The 19,305-nt window shown below is 40.0% G+C and overlaps 1 protein-coding gene across 23 annotated transcripts in view; it reads left to right on the forward strand.

The window, feature by feature from the left end:
• Positions 1-8,556: 8,556 nt before the first annotated feature.
• Positions 8,557-19,305, forward strand: part of tcf7l2 (transcription factor 7 like 2) — a 75,933-nt gene continuing 65,184 nt past the window's right edge. For 9 of the 23 annotated variants that reach the window (XR_008302905.1, XM_034309311.2, XM_034309315.2 and 6 more), the window contains exons 1-3: positions 8,559-9,220; positions 9,382-9,448; positions 9,601-9,725. Coding sequence is in view for 20 of the 23 variants with exons in the window: in XM_034309311.2 (XP_034165202.2) it covers positions 9,032-9,220; positions 9,382-9,448; positions 9,601-9,725 (381 nt within the window). In the remaining 3 variants the exon portion in view is untranslated. Of the gene's footprint in view, positions 9,221-9,381; positions 9,449-9,600; positions 9,726-19,305 lie in introns of all 23 variants that reach the window. The other 14 variants (XM_026914944.3, XM_026914948.3, XM_026914947.3 and 11 more) reach the window with 4 other exon arrangements.

Consider the following 19,305-nt stretch of genomic DNA (forward strand, 5'->3'; position numbering starts at 1 on the left):
CTCAGTTTAGTACAGCTGAAAGAGCACATCAGCTTGTGCTGCCCCCTCTGAGGGCTGATAATATGGTTCCTTTTACCTGTTAAGAGCTAGTGAGGCGTCCCACCTCAGTTTAAATGAACTTCAGAGAGACAGGACTGACAGAAACACAGAGAGAGCTCAGCTCTTTGACTGGCGGCTCTCAGATGCACTTCCTTTCTCTTTTTTCCAGTTGCTGACTCCCTGACTTTTATAGGGTCTTAGTGGTACAGTAATGACCCAAACAGACCAGCTTTAGTCCACATGCTTACACAACTGGGTGGCCAGACCAACAGGTGGAACACTACCATAGTTGTATATACTTTATTATTCTTATTATTTCTTTGCACATTATCTTATTATGTCTTATTATGTCATTCTTTGCACCATTAGCTAAGAATTGGTTTCACAATATTTCTCGGGAAAAACAGAGAGAGAGAGATAGAGAGAGAGAGAAAGAAAGAATGAGTGATTTGCTGCTTTAGTATTAACTCCATTGTATGAATGTGAGAGCATTAAGTGTTTTCAGGTTACTTCAGTTGTGAATATGAATGACACAGAGAGCAGTCTTTCTTCAGTTTAGTGAGTACTAATAGTCCGTATGATGACACTTTATCTACAGTTTGTGAATATAATCACCAAACTAAAAGGGGCAACCTCAGGGGTGACAGTTCACTAACTGCCATTTGACATCTTTATAATTAACGTGGAAGGTCTGATCTTGTGCAGATCTATTCTATTTAATATTCTTATAAGCAGCATGCATTATTAAAACATGCAAATGAGGCCCAATCGGAAAACAGACTTTTTGACACAGGCTTCACAGTGTGTCAGCAGTGTTTGTCCCAGACTCGTAATAATCGCAATGAGCTCAAACCCCGCTGAAACTCCCAGTGCACAAGCGTTTTCTTTCCTTTCTATTAGAGTAGATTTCCTAAAATACGTTTTTCTCTCTGAGTTTAAACCTTTAGGTTGATCCATGTCCCACTAAAACTGTTTTTTCACTGGACCTGCATTCACCCGAGAACATGCTGTGGAACTGTTCTTTTTTTGGGCGAGGGAAATGTGATAAGTCTTGGTGTGTGACAGGCTGACTGAGCCTCCCAATCTGAGGTGTTTAAAGAGCAACATGTGCACTGGATGACTCTGCATTCAGGTGGACAGGAAGAGAGATTGCCAGCTTTCGCCGTCTTTGGGGGGTCTATGGTGTTTGGAGTAGCCTAGCTGAAACTGGGCTTTTTAGAGATGTGGTTAGGAGCTGAGACTAGGAACAGGCTCTCTTATGTTCACTTTTAGGTTGAGTTAGTTTGGAGAGGGGGATACCGGACTGGCTTCACTGAGCTGGGAGTGAGTACACGAGCCCACTGGCCTTACCAGAGCTTTCTGAAAGCTGTCTGTCTCCTGCTCACACATGAGCTACAGTAAGCTTGGAGAGCAGAAACTGAAACCCACTACTTTTCACTGCTTTTTTTTTTTTTTTTTTAATAACTCACTCAAGTATGGAACAGCATGTAAAAATCTAGATTGCAAATTGTACAGGAGAAGGCAGAAATCACTTTTTTAAAATAATAATATTAAATCTCTGTCAACAGCTGTGCATACTTGTGTAGTCTAAATCATAACTCATAAATGATATTTTGCCTGTGGGAAAAGATATCCTTTCTGTATGCAAAATAAAGTCTGGGTTAAAAAAAAAAAACATAGTAGATGAGTAAACGAAGCATAGCTCAAGTTTGTTTTCAAGGTTTCTTGCAGATATTGAGCAGGATCTATGGCGTCTTGCTATTTGTTAAAGGATGTAAAGATTTGGAAATTTTGGCTCACAAGTGCCGAGGCGGATCCGTTTGGACGCTCCATTGGGCTTTATCGAGTGTGCTATTGTTGATGTGTGAGTATATCCCTGTGTGCTCTCTGACTGCCTGGAGCCAGCCCCCAGCTCCTGCTGCTCCCCGCTGCGCTCAATCTCTCCTTCTCTCTCTCCCCTCCTGATCTCCGTCTACCTGGTCAACAATCACCCCATCTCACACTACTCCATCTCTGGCCATTTTCCTCATCCAACTCTCTCTAGCTAGCTCTTTTTTTTCTTTTCTTTTCTTTTTTAACTTTTGACACCCCATCTCTCTGTTCATGGCTCCCCAGTAGGCAGACTTCTGCATTTCTTTCTCTCCATCTTGAAATGATCTTGTTTGGCTTTATGTTTGTGCTCATCTCCTGCGCTGGCCTGCAAATCCCACAATGTTCTCATCACTGAAGAATTTGGAACAGCAATAACACATTAACAGGGAAACTCTTGTGGTGAACAGCAACACCAGGATTAATGGCAACTCTAAATCCTTGACTCCACTTTATCTGGTTTAGTTACATACCAGATTTTATGTTTCATAAAATAACTGTTATGTTATTTAATTCTGTTATTCTGTTCATATGTACACTTTTAAATCAGGCATGACCTTATATGTGACTAGGGCATGTAGTCGACCCAGTAGGTTCATTGTAATAACATTCAGTTACATCTTATCTTTTGATCTTAATGTAAAGTCCGCCTCTATTGTCATGGATGACTGAGGCCATTTTGTCAAGCCGTGTTCCATTAGACTTTCCCCCTCCTCTCTGCTTTGTCTTCTCTCATCTTTATTTGTGAGTCAAATCCTTCTGAGGTTCCTGGCCAGGCTTTGTTTCCATAGATTGTCAGTAGTGTGGCCCCTCTCTCTCTCTCTCTCTCTTTCTCTCTCTCTCTCTCTCTCTGCACCTTTCACATTCAGTATGGAGATGTTTCAGGTGGCCAAAGCTGCTGAGAACTCGGAGGAAGAGGATGAAAATGAAGGATCCACAAATGTGGATGAACAGAGGCAGAGCTCGGAATCACCCTTAGCAGTGGAACGGGATACAGGATAATGCTGGTTGGTGGTGAGGTAGCCGTAGCAAGACATTCCTTATGCGTGTATTGGGATGGTGCTGTGAGACCTGAGTCACCAAGGACGAATAAAGTCGAAACACAGATGCTAACTGCTACACTGTGTCTCATTGGGCTGAATACTGAACCACCATAACAATAAGTGTGTGTGTAACTTATGTGCGTAAGAGGGGACATCCTTAAGGGTACAAATTGTTTCAATTAGACTGAAATTTTGTTTTACTCCACCTTAAAATATTAGGTTACAAAATGACAAATCAGTGAACCAGATTTTTCTTTCTGCCTGTGTCTCTCTATTTATCCCTCTCTCTCTCTATTTATCCCTCTCTCTCTCTCTCTCTCTCTCTCTTTGTCATTCTCACGCTCTCATTTCTCTCTTACACACATACACACCTTTGCTTCCCCTCACTCCATCGCGCTTTATTTCATGTTATTAAAGCACACGGATTGTCACTGTTATTTACCAAATATAGTCTGACAAAGAAGTGGGAATTTTTTCCTGATTGAAGATCAAAGTGACAAAGTCTCCTCCTCGAATCCCGCCCCTTCTATTAGAGCCCCTTAAGAACAGAGGAAAACATCAATTTCTCACACATCAATGGCGGCTTCATAATCAATTGAAAAAGACACTTGTATGGGGATGCAAATCTTATCTTTGTCTTATTAAAAGCTTTTAGAAGATACATGTCGGGATTTAATATTATTAAATAAAAGAGGTTGGTTTTTTAATCTAAAGATGCAGAGGCGTTAGTAATGGTCTAAATCAAAGCCAAGGGACTCTCTTAATTACAAGCGGACTTTTCCTTTCCTTATTAATATTGATATAATATACTGTGATCTGATCTCTGTGCGTATGATGCTTTTTGGAGATGGTTAATGAACACAACTAGGACATGAGCTTCATTTCCCAGAGAGAAGAGAGCACTGATGATCCAAATAGAAAATGAGTTTCACTCTGACTGTTAATATGACCAAAAAATAACTTCTGCTTTTACTACGCCTGGGAAGTGCACTCTGACCTCTCTTTTCCTTCCCTGAGTTTATTTCTTAAATGGTTTAGGAGTGTTAATAGCATACAGCCTTATATTTGCCACAGTTTAAAGGTCAACTATGTTAAAGTTCAAAAGCATATTAACATTTTATTATGAGAATGTAATATGAGTGGTTTAGCTGACACTGTTTGTGTATGAACTTACTGTATTAAATCCTCTCCAACAGGGTCATAGCTTGATAGTGTTCTTGGACTCTGACCTGTTTGTACTATAGTGATATATATTTCTGATGGAGACTACCAAACACTTGTACAGGTCATGTTGGATAACAGGTCTTGTACACTGTACCTAAAACAAATATAGAGAAATAAACACTCAATGTAGTATTTCTTATTTGTTTTTAAATGTAGAGATATGTTCATTAAAAGACCATAAATTGAATGTCAGAGTTTCAACAATGCATAAAGTATCACCAATATTAACTCAAGGGAAATACTATATCTACTACACTAACAACAACAAAAAAAAACACCTCTTCCACTTTACTTAGAAAGAGAATTCACTTGTGCTTAATTATCGAAATGTATTTCAAAAACCTGCAGCTACAAATTTTTAAAAAGCAAAAGAAAAGCAGCTATTGATCCCCCTTGTGATAAGCATTGATTGGGCTTTGCTCGAAGCTTTCGTAGCTGAAATAGAGCCAAATGTGGGGCAGATTGATTTTACTGCAATAATTTCTTAATTAGGCCCCTGGTCTGAAAACCATACCAGGTTTTTACCCCCAAACAAGGGCTAAGAGCCACTGATGATGATGATACGATTTGAGTCTTGGGACCACTTTTCTCAATGTTTCATTGATATATTGTCTGAAACAGCACTGTTCAGAGTTTCACCATGCATTATTTTAGTACATCTTGAATTGGATACAGGTAATACTCCTTATGTTTTAGTAAGTCTTTTTTTTTCTGACACCGAACAAGAGAGGAGTGAACGCATGCTTTTTAAAGAACAATCAGGTTAAGCAAAGATCACCTGAAATATTCATTAATGAAGAAAGGAGGGAAATGTAACAAATGAAAAGCAAACACATTAACGTCCTATGGAGGGCAGTGAATAGATCTCTGTCTGTTTTTCCCCTCTCACCTTATGTGTCTTTTCCCCTCCTTTACACACTCCTTCACCGATTCACACACCACCCACACTGGTCTGTGTTGATTGTGAGACATTTTTATGGCTGTTGTTGAACTGTTCTTCCTGTTCTTTCTCTGTACAGAAAAAAAGGCCCTGCTGTTCTTGTGTCTGGCTTAGGAAGAAGCTCCACAGACGAGGTGCTCAGCCTCTCCAGGGACAATCGGCCGCGGGCCCTACAACAGCGCGGGGCTCGCCCAAAACACAAGGCCGTCATTAAAGAAGGCCCTCTTTTAGTCAGCAGCACAAAGTGGGGTCAGAACTGCAATGCCTTTTCCACATGTGTCCCATCCAGGGCTTTTGACGTGGCATTGTTTACTATTCAAGCAGGCAAACATGGCAGGTTAAAAGGAAGACACAAAGACACAGTGCTATGTCTCAGTCTATCTGTTGCCCTTAAACATCAATCTACAAAACTTTACTGAATTAACCAGTAAACATGGACCTATCTACATACAAACACACAACAACAAATAAATAGTAATTATTATTATTATTATTATATTTTATTAATATTTAACCACTTCAGTTCTTTAGTAACAAATACAATTATAAAATCCAGCTCACGCCAATACCAGGTTGCATACGGATATGGCAAATATATGAAGTGAAATATATTAGCACATGTAATTGACACAGAGAGCCGATCTGATGATGTATCTATGTGATAACCCCGAGGTCAGGAGTTCATTCTCTGTCCTCTGTGTAATGTAGACTTGATGGCAGTTTTTTCAGTCTGTGTGACTTGGCTGCTGTATTCCATATGACCACAGACAGTATGGGCCATGAATACTGACTCTCACACACACATACTGTTAAGATGCACACACTCAGGTGGCTGCATGTTTACTCTGCTGCTGGTCAGCCCTCTGATTAATGACCGTCACATCCAAGTATGAAAAAGCAAACTGTTTGTTTTGGAAAAGGCACGCAGATCCTGCTCTGCTTCATATATTTCCCACTATGCAGTATTCGAGACACAGCAGGGGTGAGACACACAGGCTTGGCTGGACTTAATGTCTGGAGAGGGGACTTGCCCTCAAACATAACCGCATGTTTTATTTTAAACATGATGCAATGTTGTGGGGAATTTCACGTGACCTTCGGTTTGTGGTGATTCACCTGCTCTGATCAATATTCTGATAGTGATTCTGATAGCATTTCATATGGATATACTGGGTATAGGGTAGAGTACAAATGACATTATAGTTTAAATTTTAAATAAAAAAAAATTTGTCTTTTACTTTTTATCAATATTTACTGCAAAACAGGGCAATTTCATATAATGAAATTAGCATCCTTCTTTGCATTTGCTTTAAAAACACATCATTAAAGAGATTTTTGCATAACCGTATAAAGCTATAATTATTTCCTCTATTATTGTCTTATAGGCACAAAATGCAACAAGCTATTAGGACCGCATAATTGTGGATATTCAAGTCATTACTCACCGGATATAATTTATCTGAACTCTTTTGGAAAAAAATGCTAAAATGGTTACCAGAGCCGCTCTCACAATGGGGAAATTTACAATTGATTACATGCGAAAAGGTTAAATGCCAAGTTCCACTTGTTAAAACCAGAAAAGTTTATGCTGTTTTATTTGTCCAGCTTAGAGGGAATCTGGCATAAATCAAGCTGTTGTTACTATTAAACAACCTTCTAAAATGCACATATTGTTACCATGAAAACAAGCAGGAAGACCATTAGAGCCCAACAGAGCCCATAATATGCTAATTAAGAACAGAGCCATTTCAGGCTGTATGGGAACATTCAGGCATTGTGGGTAATTAACTGTTTGCACACAGGCCCTACTTTTGCAAGATACTAGAAACGTGGATCTCAGTAGGTATTGAACCCCTCCCCCCCTTTCCCGGAGTGGAAAGTCTGAAAAGATGAAATTACCTGTATTATTGTCTGGAGTTACAACAAAAATTAAGAATTTAATTTCAAGTGGCCCTGGAACCTGTTTAAGGACATATCTAAGACAGAAAGCAACACAGATACAACTTAACTGAGATTTAACTTATGAAATAGCCATAGATTTCTCTCCAGAATTCAGCTCCTTACATTATTATTATTATTTTTAAATGCTTATGAAATGCAATGAAACACAGAATTTGATGTGCAGGATTTGACTATGCTTAATATAATGTATCTAATTTTTTAAAGTGAAATAATGCATACTTGTTATACTTAATCCTTTAGTCTTACTGCCTCTACAAGTATAACATGCTTTACAGTATGAAACACTATTTTGATATAACTGTTGTATATCACATTTATAGTGTAGTTTGGCTTTGTATGAATGCAAAGTCTGTAGATTTTATTGCTTCATAAAATATTGGAAAGGAATGATGCGCTGCTCCAAATCACACGGATGTTCAACACGGTTTTATGCCCTCTGATGTCCATTTGACCTTTTTCTGTGTGCCTGACTTGAATGTTTGTTTCTGAGCTTATTGGGCAGAGCTTCTATCAACAGGAACTGGCTGAGTCTACGAAAACGGGTGAATGCTGTGCTGGCATTAATTATTTTGGGTGCGTCAAATTCAGAAAAGACAATTGATCAGTGAGTTAGGAGAAAGGGCACAGTGTGTCATGAATTAATTTGAGAGATAATTAATAACAGAATTAATAATTAGTCATAATTAGTTGTAATTGCTAAATAATTTTAAAAAATATAATTTTATTGATATAATTCATATAGTATTCCATTAAGCTTCTTAATTTTGAAAATATAGGAAGCAATTGAAAAAAAAAAGTTTGATTATAACAAATTGACCCAGGGTGAACCTGTTAAAGATTTATTTATCTATCTTTTTATTTATTTATTTATTAGTTTATTTGAAAAGGAACGCCAGGCAACAGACAGCGGTTTGTTATTTCTTAATGGGTGGAGGTCAGCCTCCTTCAACCAGCTGTGTGTGTGTGTGTGTCTGTGTGTCCTACAGCTGCAGAACCCTTCTCTGAGAGATCCCACTGCAGGCCCACAGTGAAACAGGTTTTCACCTGAACATCCCCTTGTAGCCCACATGCATTATTATTATTATTATTAGTAGTAGTAGTAGTAGTAGCAGTAGTAGTAGTAGTAGTATTATCATGTTTATTTATTCATTAAATACATCAAACAGTCTAGACTGAAATTGTTCATAATGTATTCGTCATTACAGACTGTTGTATACTGTTTTATTTTTATCTTTTTTTCAGCACATTGTACATGTAGTCGGATCACTGTATAAACGTGTCTTTTTAGGTACAGAATAAAAAGAGAAAACGAGGAAGCAGCTTTGTGCACTTGAACCAGTATTGCCGTTAACACACACACACACACACACACACACACACACACAGTTTCCGTGTATCTGCGGCTCTTCCGGCTCCTCGTCATTCCAGCAGTAAAGCAGGGCCGCGCTTTCTCTCTCTCTCTCTCTCTCTCTCTCTCTCTTTCTGCTCTTCTCCACCAAAGCTCGCTTTTCCTTCCTCGCTTTTCAAACTGCTGTGTTCGTCTGCTGCTTTCCTCCAGCCTCTCCCCCCCTCCCTACTTTCCTGCCCCTCTCTATTTATGAAAACGTCACTTCAAGTCCCTCCCTGTTTGAATCTCATTAGTTTCTTGTGTGTTTCTCCCTGTCAATAATCCCGAATCCAGACTCTCTCTATTTCCATCCCTCTCTAGCTGTCAATCAGCGCCGCCTTTGAACTGAAAACCACTCCGACCAACTTCAACTCACTCAATCCGAGCGCCTCGGCTCCGTCTACGGCTTCTTTTTCTGCCAAGATTCCCCTTTTTTTTAGTTTTGTACTAATCGCCAGTCCTTGGGAAACACCAGGGCAGACCCTAAACTCGAGCTCGGATTCGGGATCACAGAGATCAAGGGTTTAAAACTTTGTGTTTTGGCCCCCCAACACTGCTCGGGAGAAAATGCCGCAGCTGAACGGCGGTGGAGGGGACGATCTGGGTGCGAACGATGAAATGATTTCCTTCAAAGACGAAGGAGAACAGGAGGAGAAAATTTCAGAGAACTCCTCTGCAGAAAGGGATTTAGCAGATGTCAAATCTTCGCTCGTAAACGAGTCAGAAACGAATCAAAACAGCTCTTCGGATTCAGAGGTAAGTGACAAAACATCGCGGATCAGTTGTCCATTAGTTTACTTGCACTTTTCTGTAAAGGAGCGAAACTTTTTTCCTCCTGTATCGCCGCGGTGATCACTGAAGCTAACCGTGTTGCCATTGTGCTGTGTTCAACGCTCGCCGTGTCGCTGCATTTGAAGGCGGAAAGACGGCCTCCGCCTAGAGCCGAAACTTTCAGAGACAAAACAAGAGAAAGTTTAGAGGAGGGTGAGTCGCTCTTTTCTCTAAATGACCTTGTGTTTTAGCTTTTTCTACACCAACAGAAGCATACCGCCTTGCTTATAATACGCTTAAAATGGTTTTTTTTCCCCCCTTGACGCTCCCTAAGAAAGTTTTCTTCTTTCCCCCCGCCATGTTAGCTGCGAAAAGGCAAGATGGAGGGCTGTTCAAGAGCCCCCCGTACCCGGGCTATCCATTTATAATGATCCCCGACCTGACCAGCCCCTACCTCTCCAACGGATCCCTCTCACCGACGGCGCGCACAGTAAGTGCCCTTTTTTGTTTTATTTAAAAAAAATTTAAAAAAACTTTCACTTTCTTCTCCACACGAGTGAAACACACTTCAGCGCAGAGGTGAGGTCGGAACAGAAAGCTGTCCTGCTAGGAAAGTTAGCGCTCAAACCTAGACTCAGGAGTTGGGCGACTTTTCCGTGATGTGATCCGGCTACTGTACAGCGGCTTTACACTCCTCATGTTAAAGCTAAAGCTAACAGCCGTACAGCTCTTCCTCACACACACTCTCTCTCACACACTCTCTCACACTCCTGCTCCAAAACACCAAACACAACCTGAGTGTTTAAATCACTATAATAGAGGAGAAGAGTGGCTATGCGGTGTAAATGACTGAGGGCTGCTGTGTGTCTGAGCTTTTAATCTGGAAATGAATTTCATTTCTTCAGCCACGTGCAGAATGAGGCCGCATCCAGAGAGCCACCTTTAATATTACTGCATGCAGTCTCAAACAACTATTATTATTATTATTATTATTATTATTATTATTATTAGCACATCTGGCGAGCAGGGGAAGATGTGAAGTCATAATGCATGCACATTATAAACAAGAGCCAAGGGAAATAGAAGCACTTAATGAAAACATTTGATGTGAGTAAACATTTGCATAAAATATGCACAGCACATAAAACATTTATGTTTGTATTGACAGCAATTTACAAGAAGTGATCTGTGATAAAAGAATTAAATTCAAATATTCAACTATTCACATGCAGTGTATTTGTAAAGCAGTGTGTGTATGTAAATACACCTAATTTATATTATTATTATTATTATTATTATTATTATTATTATTATTAATTAATTTATTTTTAAAATCTTGATTATAATTATGCATTTCTACAAATTTTCCCAGTGCACTTCCTCGTCCCAGAGGACATTAGTGTTGCTTTAACAGGGCAATTAAGTTAATAAACAGCTGGTATTTATTTTATTTTTGTAATAGTGACATGCACCAGTCTCATGTTATATGGTTTACACAAAAGCCTGGATATTATGAAACTGGCTAACTGAACAATATAATATTGATTTCTATTTATTGCTTGTAATTATTAGTGTTTAGTTTAAACTAAAATTTGAAACTGCATTTAAACTAACTAAATAAAAAAAGCCTGTATAAAATATTAACATAAAAGCTGTGATGCGTGTATGGTATTTTAAACGCTGTGTGGTGAATATTTTAATGAGGCATAGTGTGGGGTTTTTTTTTTTCAGTATTGTGTGTGTGTGTGTGTCAGTGCATAGCCAGTGCCACCATGCTTCACAAAAGCTACATCTTTGTTGAATATTGTTTTCATATCACGGTGTCTTCTTTCCACCATTCTTGTACTCACAGAACTCGTCAGGAGTGTAATACCAAACCAGTGGCAGGGAACGTGCACTTTCGTTTATACTGAAACACACACACACACACATATGTATCCAATACACAATAAGTTTATGGCCACTTATAAAAATGCTTTATGTGTGGGCCCTTTTTTGCTGTGTCTCTGGTGTTTGTAGAGGCAGTGGATAGATAGTGCAGATAGAGAGGGATGCTGTTGAAGACGAGGCTGATCATGTCCTAAATGTTCCTGTAACATCTTATCTCTGATCATTCTATGATTTGCAATGTCCATCAGACATTATATCCTTTTATTCTCTGTAGATTGTAATAGATATAATGCACCAATTTACCTGTATTCCTATGTAGATACATGTCTTTTCTTTTTCTTTTTTTTTTTTTGCTTATAGTGTTTGGTTTAATTTATTGTTATAGCTTAGTGACTGTGAGCTATAGCAGTAGCAGTCCACGATTATTAGTGCATCAGTTTTACATTCTCTCTCTATCTGTCACTCTCGCGCTGTTTCCCTCTTTCTCCTTCGCTCTGTGAGCTCCGCTACCTGTGTGTTGCCTGGGCATCCTCCCCGCGCCACTTTGAAGTTGAAAGCCGTTGTATTCACAAACGCATTACTTAAGTCTAGTATAAATAATTCACCTGAGCATCGATTAGCTGTCTTTCTGTTTAACAAACACACAGAGCTGAACCCTGCTAACTGGCTCTGATGCTGTTAAGGCTTTATTACAGAACGTTTTTCTGAGTGGCCGGTGCTGAGCTCTCGTCGTGCCGTGCATCTCTGCAGTTCACCCCGTGTTTTTACTTGCATTCAGCAGAATTAAATGCAGCATTGTTTTGGTTACAATTGTACAAATCAGCTTATTTCTTGGCCCTCTGTTTTAGGTTAAGGCAAATTTACAGCTCTGACGGATGATGTAATGTGTTAGTGAGAGTCAGCTGTGTGGAAGGCTGCAGAATTAAGGGTTATATTTGAAATGTGACAATCTTTAGAATATTTGGATGCCTTGCTTGTGTCAGCTGATTCTTCCTCAGCAGACTCGTGCAATAGTGATGAAATGCCTGTTCCTGGGCTTGTGTTTGAGTGTGTGCGGAAAGGGGGAGGAGGACTTGAATTAGTCTGACCTCGGAGGGCCATAATAACGGGAAGTTTGTTTTTCCAACAAGCCCGGCCTCAAAATCTCTATGATGATTAGGTGGCGTTTAGAAATTTGACATGACGCTACATGGCCAGTGTGAATGCTCCGTCTCACTCAGTGCTGATCTGCTCGAGTAGCCAGTCAGCCCTCGCGGCTGGAGCAGGTCAGCGGTATGCATATGCACGGCTGTGGCCTGTGTGCATGTGCGTGTGTGTGTGTGTGTGCGCGTGCATGCGTTTGTGTGTATGTGGTTTTAAAGGCGGCTGGTTATGCGGGCTGCTGTAGGGGAACATTTCACCTCGGCGGGTCTGCGTGAAGAAGCAGGCAGAGGCCGACTCGAGGCAGTGTGCAGACCAGGGGCTTTATGCCTGTAAATCCTCTGGGTTTATTTACTGCCTCTGCGACTTATGAATGTTAAGATATTTGACGCCACCCCTGGCCCCATAATTCCTCAGGCCTGCAGACCTTTGGCAAGGGTTTCGGGTTTCAATGTATAATTATGTGCAGTTTTTTTAAAAAAAGAGCCAGGAATAAAATAAGGGGAAAACCTGCAACAGCCAGTGTCCTCTGCTCCGTTTATGAGTAAAGAAAAAGATGGTCTCTGAAATTCCACAGCAAGCCTGACATGTGGATTGATTTCACAATCTGCCCTTTTTTCTTTTTCCATTTTCCCCTCTTTGTTTCTTTTTTTTAATGTAGTGGATTGCTCCCAATCTGTTGTTTAAATAGTAATAATAATAATAATAATAATAATAATAATAATAATAATAACTGCATATTATAACTTATAAAAACTGTTTCATTGTCTAGTATATAAACAAGTTAAACAATTTCAATGTGAGCTGTTTTGAAGGAATTTATTGTGCTAAAAAAGCATGTGTGCGAGTCCTTTGTGCGATAGTGGATAGACAAATTTTAATAAACCCTGACAATATCTTTCTAACCATTTTATTAATACCTAGCCCATAATGCCATATCTCATGGATTATGTGTGTTGTGCTGCCACAGTGAATAGCTTGTCATGTGAAGGGCAAAAGATAGTTTAATGCGGATTTAGGGGGATAGACTCCTACCTTATCAAATTGGCTTTACATGTTGATGGCTCCTAATTGCTGTCCGCGGGGGGTTCAGCCAGCGACGCGGCCGGGTTTTGTGCTGCTCTCCGCAAAACACACTCTCAGTTTATTTAGAAGGTTGCCATCCTTTTGTTTTGCAAATCACTTTTGTTTATAAAGAATGGCAGAAGCAAAGTCTCTCTGTTCTTGTCTCCCCCTGTCCTTTTCTCTTTTCTTCTCCTCCTCCCGGTCTCTCGACCCACGCATGACAGAAACGATGTGCTATTTTGCTCGAGCTTGATAAACAGCCACAAAAAAGTGCAGTCTGTTTTGGATTTGAGGGAGTTAAGTCAGGGAGCAAAGTTTGGCAGCATTAAGCTGAAATTGGGGCCTGCGAGACATTAGTGGCACACAGCACATTCTCAGGCCTTAATTAGTCCAAACTGTAATTGTTCATGGTCTGCCAATAGGAGTAATGCGCAGGAAAAGTGGAGTTGCACTAAATCGGCCCACGTTTTTTAAAACAATAAATCACTCGCATATTTGTGCCGTGATTCAGATGGAGTCTCGACCTCTCCCATCTCGACATGTGGTAAATTGTAAAGTCAATGAATCGCAGATGTAGGGGAGAGAGTGCGAGAGAGGGGGGGAGAGAGAGAGAGAGAAGGAGAGAGTGTGTACAGTAAGGTTTTGTTAACGCCTGGTGAATGAATGGAAAAGATTAGTCCTGTAAATATTTATTGAGTTTTTTTTGTGTGCTTGTGCTTTCTGGGTTTAGTTATCTTATGGCGAATTTGGTGGGCTGCATCTTTTGTGTAGAAAGTGGCGTGGAGTTGTTTGTGTATTTAGTTTTGTTAAATACTGTGTTTTAATGTGTTTTATATGTTTATAGTATGATCTAAATTCTTCTGAGCAGTATTAAGAACAGTGTCATGAATTAGAATCTTGATATAATTACCATCTTGTAATTATATCCTTTTCAGACAATTATATCCTTTTCAGAAAATAATGGATGTAAAAATCCATTTTAGAATATTCTAAAAAAATGCCACAGTCATAAATAATATTGTGTGTTATATTTCTTAAGTGTGTGTTTGTAAAGCAGTGAGCGTGGCGCTGTCCCGCGCCTGATAAATGCGAAGCTGTAGCCGTTGTAAATTTGAGGTCTCATGGAACAGCATAGCCTTAGCAGCTGTGTGTTGCTGACCCAGCCCCCTCTTGTCCACCATTCATTTCCATAAAGTTCAGCACAAAGATTGCACTGTACATCTGGAATGCAACTTTTGTCATCTGGTAAATATAGTCCTCCTGCTGGCCCACACTGCGCGGGGCTCCCAAAACATGGAAATCATATTATTCTCTCCCACTTTCTCTCTCTCTGTGCCTCACATGTGTATGTGCACAATGCAGTTCACACACAGCGCTCATGCTGATTTGATCGCTATGTGCAAATTTGTTTTGTGTTAAAACTTTGCAGCAGCAACAGTATATCAAGAACATGTTTAAAAAAACAAAAACTACAGGGGTTTTTTTTCTACAGTGCTGAAAGCTTTCTGTAGACTAGTTCACTGGTTAGAATAGAAACAGGGATTTTAGAAATAATTGATTTTTTTGGAAGTTATTAGGTAGTATTTGTTTAGTAGGAATGTGAAAATTAGGAGGAATTAGCATTCTGGGGAATTTATATTGTAATTTTTAACAATTGTTAATGATTTTATATATGATTTTTATATATATAAAATATACAATATACACATTCACACACACAGTTTGTCATTGTGAAGTTATGTTTCTTAATATGATGCATCATTGGTTGATGAATCAATGATATGACCAATCATAAAAAGATAAATCAATGATAAATCTAATCATATACTGATATCCTCTATTACAAGATGATGTTTGACCAAGCAAGATAACATATGACTAATGCTGTTCTGTTTGTAATATCTCGTAAGCTCAGGCTGCAGTAGTGAATCCTTTTAGACGAAGCTGTGTGAGGTAGTTAGTCCGTGCAGCAGTGGTGTGGAGGGGGCAGGGAGGCTAAGAAAAGCGGGAAGGCCAGTGGCCGGTGTGCCTGCTGTGGAGGGGCCGAGGGTGGATGATGGGGAAGGAGACGCACAAAGACTGCCTGAATAGGGTGCATAATTGCTGCTAATGCTGGGGCAATGAGAGCGGCCACAGTTCCTGGTTAGATGTCCAAACAATAGAGCCCTGAGGCCTTGCATTTATCTACGTTAAAAAAAAGAGAGAAAAAACACAGCAGGGCCGAGAAAAGACGGGCAGGGAGGTGACAAGTTTATAGCCTTGTTTGATGGACAAGCCATGTGTGTGGCTTTCCTCCTCTTTTAGTGAATCGGCCCGTTCACTGTGTTTATTAGCTCCTCCTGACCCGGGCCTCGTCATCAGAACGGCTGCTCAGAGTGAAGTAACTCTGGAATTCAGTGGCGCTGGGCTTTTTGTTTGAATTAGAACACTCTCGGCCAAAGTGCACACACACTGACATGATTTCTGTTGGAAAGGATTCTCCCTCAAACCTTTTTATGACAAATGATAGAGTGACCAAGTTTGCACTTGTGTTACTGTGTGTATGTTTGTTGCGTATATATGCGTGCATGCTGCTGTGATGATTTCACTGTACTTTCATTACCAAAATGTTAAAGGTAATGGCAATCAGTGTCAAAGTTCAGAACACACCTTTAAGAATGAGTGTGTAACATAAACTACAGTTTTCCAAGCTCAAATATTTCTGTTGTGCTGCCATTTTCTCTTCAGTTAATAGCAATATTTTAAAAATATTATTTATATGATTTTATATTTCAAATATATTATATTAAATATTTTATATTTTTAAAATGAAAGAGGGAGAAGCGTGCATATGTTTGTGTTATTGCGGCCTGCATGAAACGATTCTGTTGAGGATTTAGGCCTGTTTATTATGTGAAATGTTTCTCTTTGATAAGAGAATTTGGCTAATTTGGGATCAGCAGACGAGTTCAGTGTTCCGATTGTAAATTCTGATTCTGGAGTCTTTCTATTGTGGAAGGTAAAATCTTGTTTGCTCCAATTATCAGCACTAATTCCTGCAGATACTTTGGGAGCATTCTGGATTGGTGAAACACAATTGACAAAATAATAGATGATAACACTCATGCTGTGTAGTTTTAATCTTCTAATTAAACTTTTAATTGCTGGCGGTTAAGCTCAGATGAAGGTCCTAAGAGTGTGAACGTATATACAAATACAATTATTTTTTTTAAACCTTGTTTTTTTTTTTTTTTTTTTTTTCTTTTTTCCCTTTTTTTGAGCTAATTCTTTAGCTGCATTTATACAAGAAACTGCATTCGTATGTGAAAAAAAGCGAAAGGAAGTGCTTCTCAAGGATAGGAAAAGTACACATTTATTATTTTATGGAATAGTGGAGAAATATTACCATGATGTATATATGTTAAATATGTGGTTTTCTTTTTTTTTTTTTTTTTAAACACAAATGAATCTCCCTGGTGAAGTTTTGTCATGCAGTCACAGATAATGCATTTATAAGCACAGATATTCCTAAATTATAGGCATGAAATGGGAGCTCACCTGCAGTCTTAGAGATAGCGTTGATGTATTCAGAAATCTCAGTCTATTGTACAATATAGATAACATTTTATATGATTAGCATTTTACTTTCTTTATGCTGTACTGATTTTCTATTATTTATTCGAGCTAGGTACTTAGATTAATATACCTTAATGTAAACGGGAAATGCTTCTCATCAGAGAGCCATGCAAAAGTTCAAGGAAGAAAAATTCCAGTAATATAAACACAATTCCAAAAACGTAGAGAATTGACTTCCTATGTTGAACTGACAATTACATTCCAATTGGAGGACAACTGAATGGATGTGTATCAGTGGTCGCCCGGCCTGAGGGTACACAGAATTCACTAGACATTAGGCGGTGTTCAATGATGTGGAGTGAGATTGTAATGATGCGCTCTCATCTCGAGGGTGTGAGACTCGTCACAATGACAGAGTAGGTGTGTAATCCAGCGGCTCGTCGCATTTAACAGAGATGATGAGCGTCTGTCACTGATAGTAAATAGTAATCTGTTTTTTTCGCTGCCTATCTGACAGAGGCAAAAGAGTGAGTGATGAGACAGGAGTGATTTATAAGGAAAGAGGGCCTAATCCTGACCTGGGGCTGTTGGCTTTGGACGCTGGACAGATTTAGACACGCCACCCAGAGTCATGTGACCTTGGCAGTGTTCCGTTCATCAGCGTGGCCTTTAGAACGCAGCTTTTCTTTATCTGCAGCTTTACTGCTTCTCTATCTTTATGAGCCGTCACACTTTGCATTTTTCAAATATCAGTCTAGATAAATTGCCTGCTTTGTCATAATGAGTGGCGTCGAGTGGCCGGATTTCAGGTTGGAGGCTAAGTTCCTGGTTTCATGCTCTTAGCTAGCTAAAAGTTTGTGTGCTAATACTTGTACAGTAGCTTTTTGATTTCTTGTATGACCTAGATGTAAGAACGTGGTAACTCAGAGGCGTGCTTTTGTTTAGTGCTGATGATAAGTCCTCAGTCGACTTTCCTGCTCAGTCCCAGGCCCGGTACCACAGAGAGCAGATGTCTGGTAGTGAGTGTGCTGTGGAATTCAGAGCTGTTTAAACAGTGGGCTGTCTCTGTATAGGCCTGAATGGCTGCAGGGAAGGAAGTTCTCAGTGTTTACATAGCTCAATTGTCCTGCGGCCCTCACAGTGTCTAATGCACTACTGTTCAAACACTCAAGAGTGTAGAGTTGACCCCTACTGCAGTTTAGCCACAAGCCCTGAGTATATGTCTGTGTGTGTGTGTGTGTGTGTGCTCTTGCCTTTGTGTATGCACAGGCTTGCATTTGTTTGTGCAGGTTTGTCTTTGTTTTTTGGCAGTGCTGAAAGTTGCACAGTCAGGATCCATAGTTGCAGGCTCCATTTACTCCTCAGGATGGTGTTTGCTAGAGCCTAGTGGTTTAGCTGATTGATATTGAAGTACAGCTAAGCTCAATTCATCTCACTAAGCAAAGCAATGGAGGCTGTGTTAAGACAGAGCAAGGACGAAATAGATAGAAGTCCCCTTTGCTCCACCAAGACCGTGCCTACTGGAGAGGTAGACATTGACATACGGGGGAATCAACTAATTGTTGTTTGAATGACCTGTTGTGATCCAATGACAAATCACCCCCACTCCTGCCAGTGGAGCAGAAAATGTAGCCTGGATTGGCATGATGTTAGCAAGTGTGTAAACCGTGCTTCAACAAGATGGATAAATGCAATTATTGGGCAGACCTGGAAAGGGAAAATCTATTTAAAGCCTGTAACGCTAAGCAGGGGCCGTGTTTAATTCATTTGGCCAATTTGCGGGTGATGTACGAGTGTCGGAGCACATTAGTCAGGGGTGTGCAAAAGCCTGGATGGTTGTGTATGTCTAAATGGGGGAGTGGGGTTGTGTTGTTGGAGCCCTGATTTCTTTGGACCTGCCCTCCCCCTCACATCCCTCCTATTTTGCTATCACTACTTCTCCTGCCATTTCAGTGGATAATACAAATGGACCCGGAGCACTGAAGTGACAAAAAGATACACTGAGTGCAGGAAGGTGGCGTCTCCGTGCAAATGAGGCAGGGAGGACAAAGTGTTCCTTGTGGGCCGCCTATTGAGCAGCCTCAACAGTTGCATCTCCATACCATACACAGCTGCACTCTGCAGCCTAAACCTTCACACACTCATTCTACTCACCTCAGTAACACACTTTATTTGGAGATGAGGTTGAAGTGAAAGAAGAAAGCAGGTCAAGGGGACAGTTTTGTGGTGAACCAGGGCCAAGGCAACCTAGTAACATTTTATGTGAAATTTCTACAGTTTATGATTAAGTTACAGTTGCTGCATACTGCTGTTTACTGCAGGACAACAAAGTTCATGCTGTGTGCAGTTGCTCCTTGCTGGAAACCAACACCACTTTTATGATCTCATTTATCTCATTGTTCTCATATTTGGGAACAGGG

Source organism: Pangasianodon hypophthalmus, chromosome 12, assembly GCF_027358585.1.
Source record: "Pangasianodon hypophthalmus isolate fPanHyp1 chromosome 12, fPanHyp1.pri, whole genome shotgun sequence".
Classification (NCBI taxonomy): domain Eukaryota; kingdom Metazoa; phylum Chordata; class Actinopteri; order Siluriformes; family Pangasiidae; genus Pangasianodon; species Pangasianodon hypophthalmus.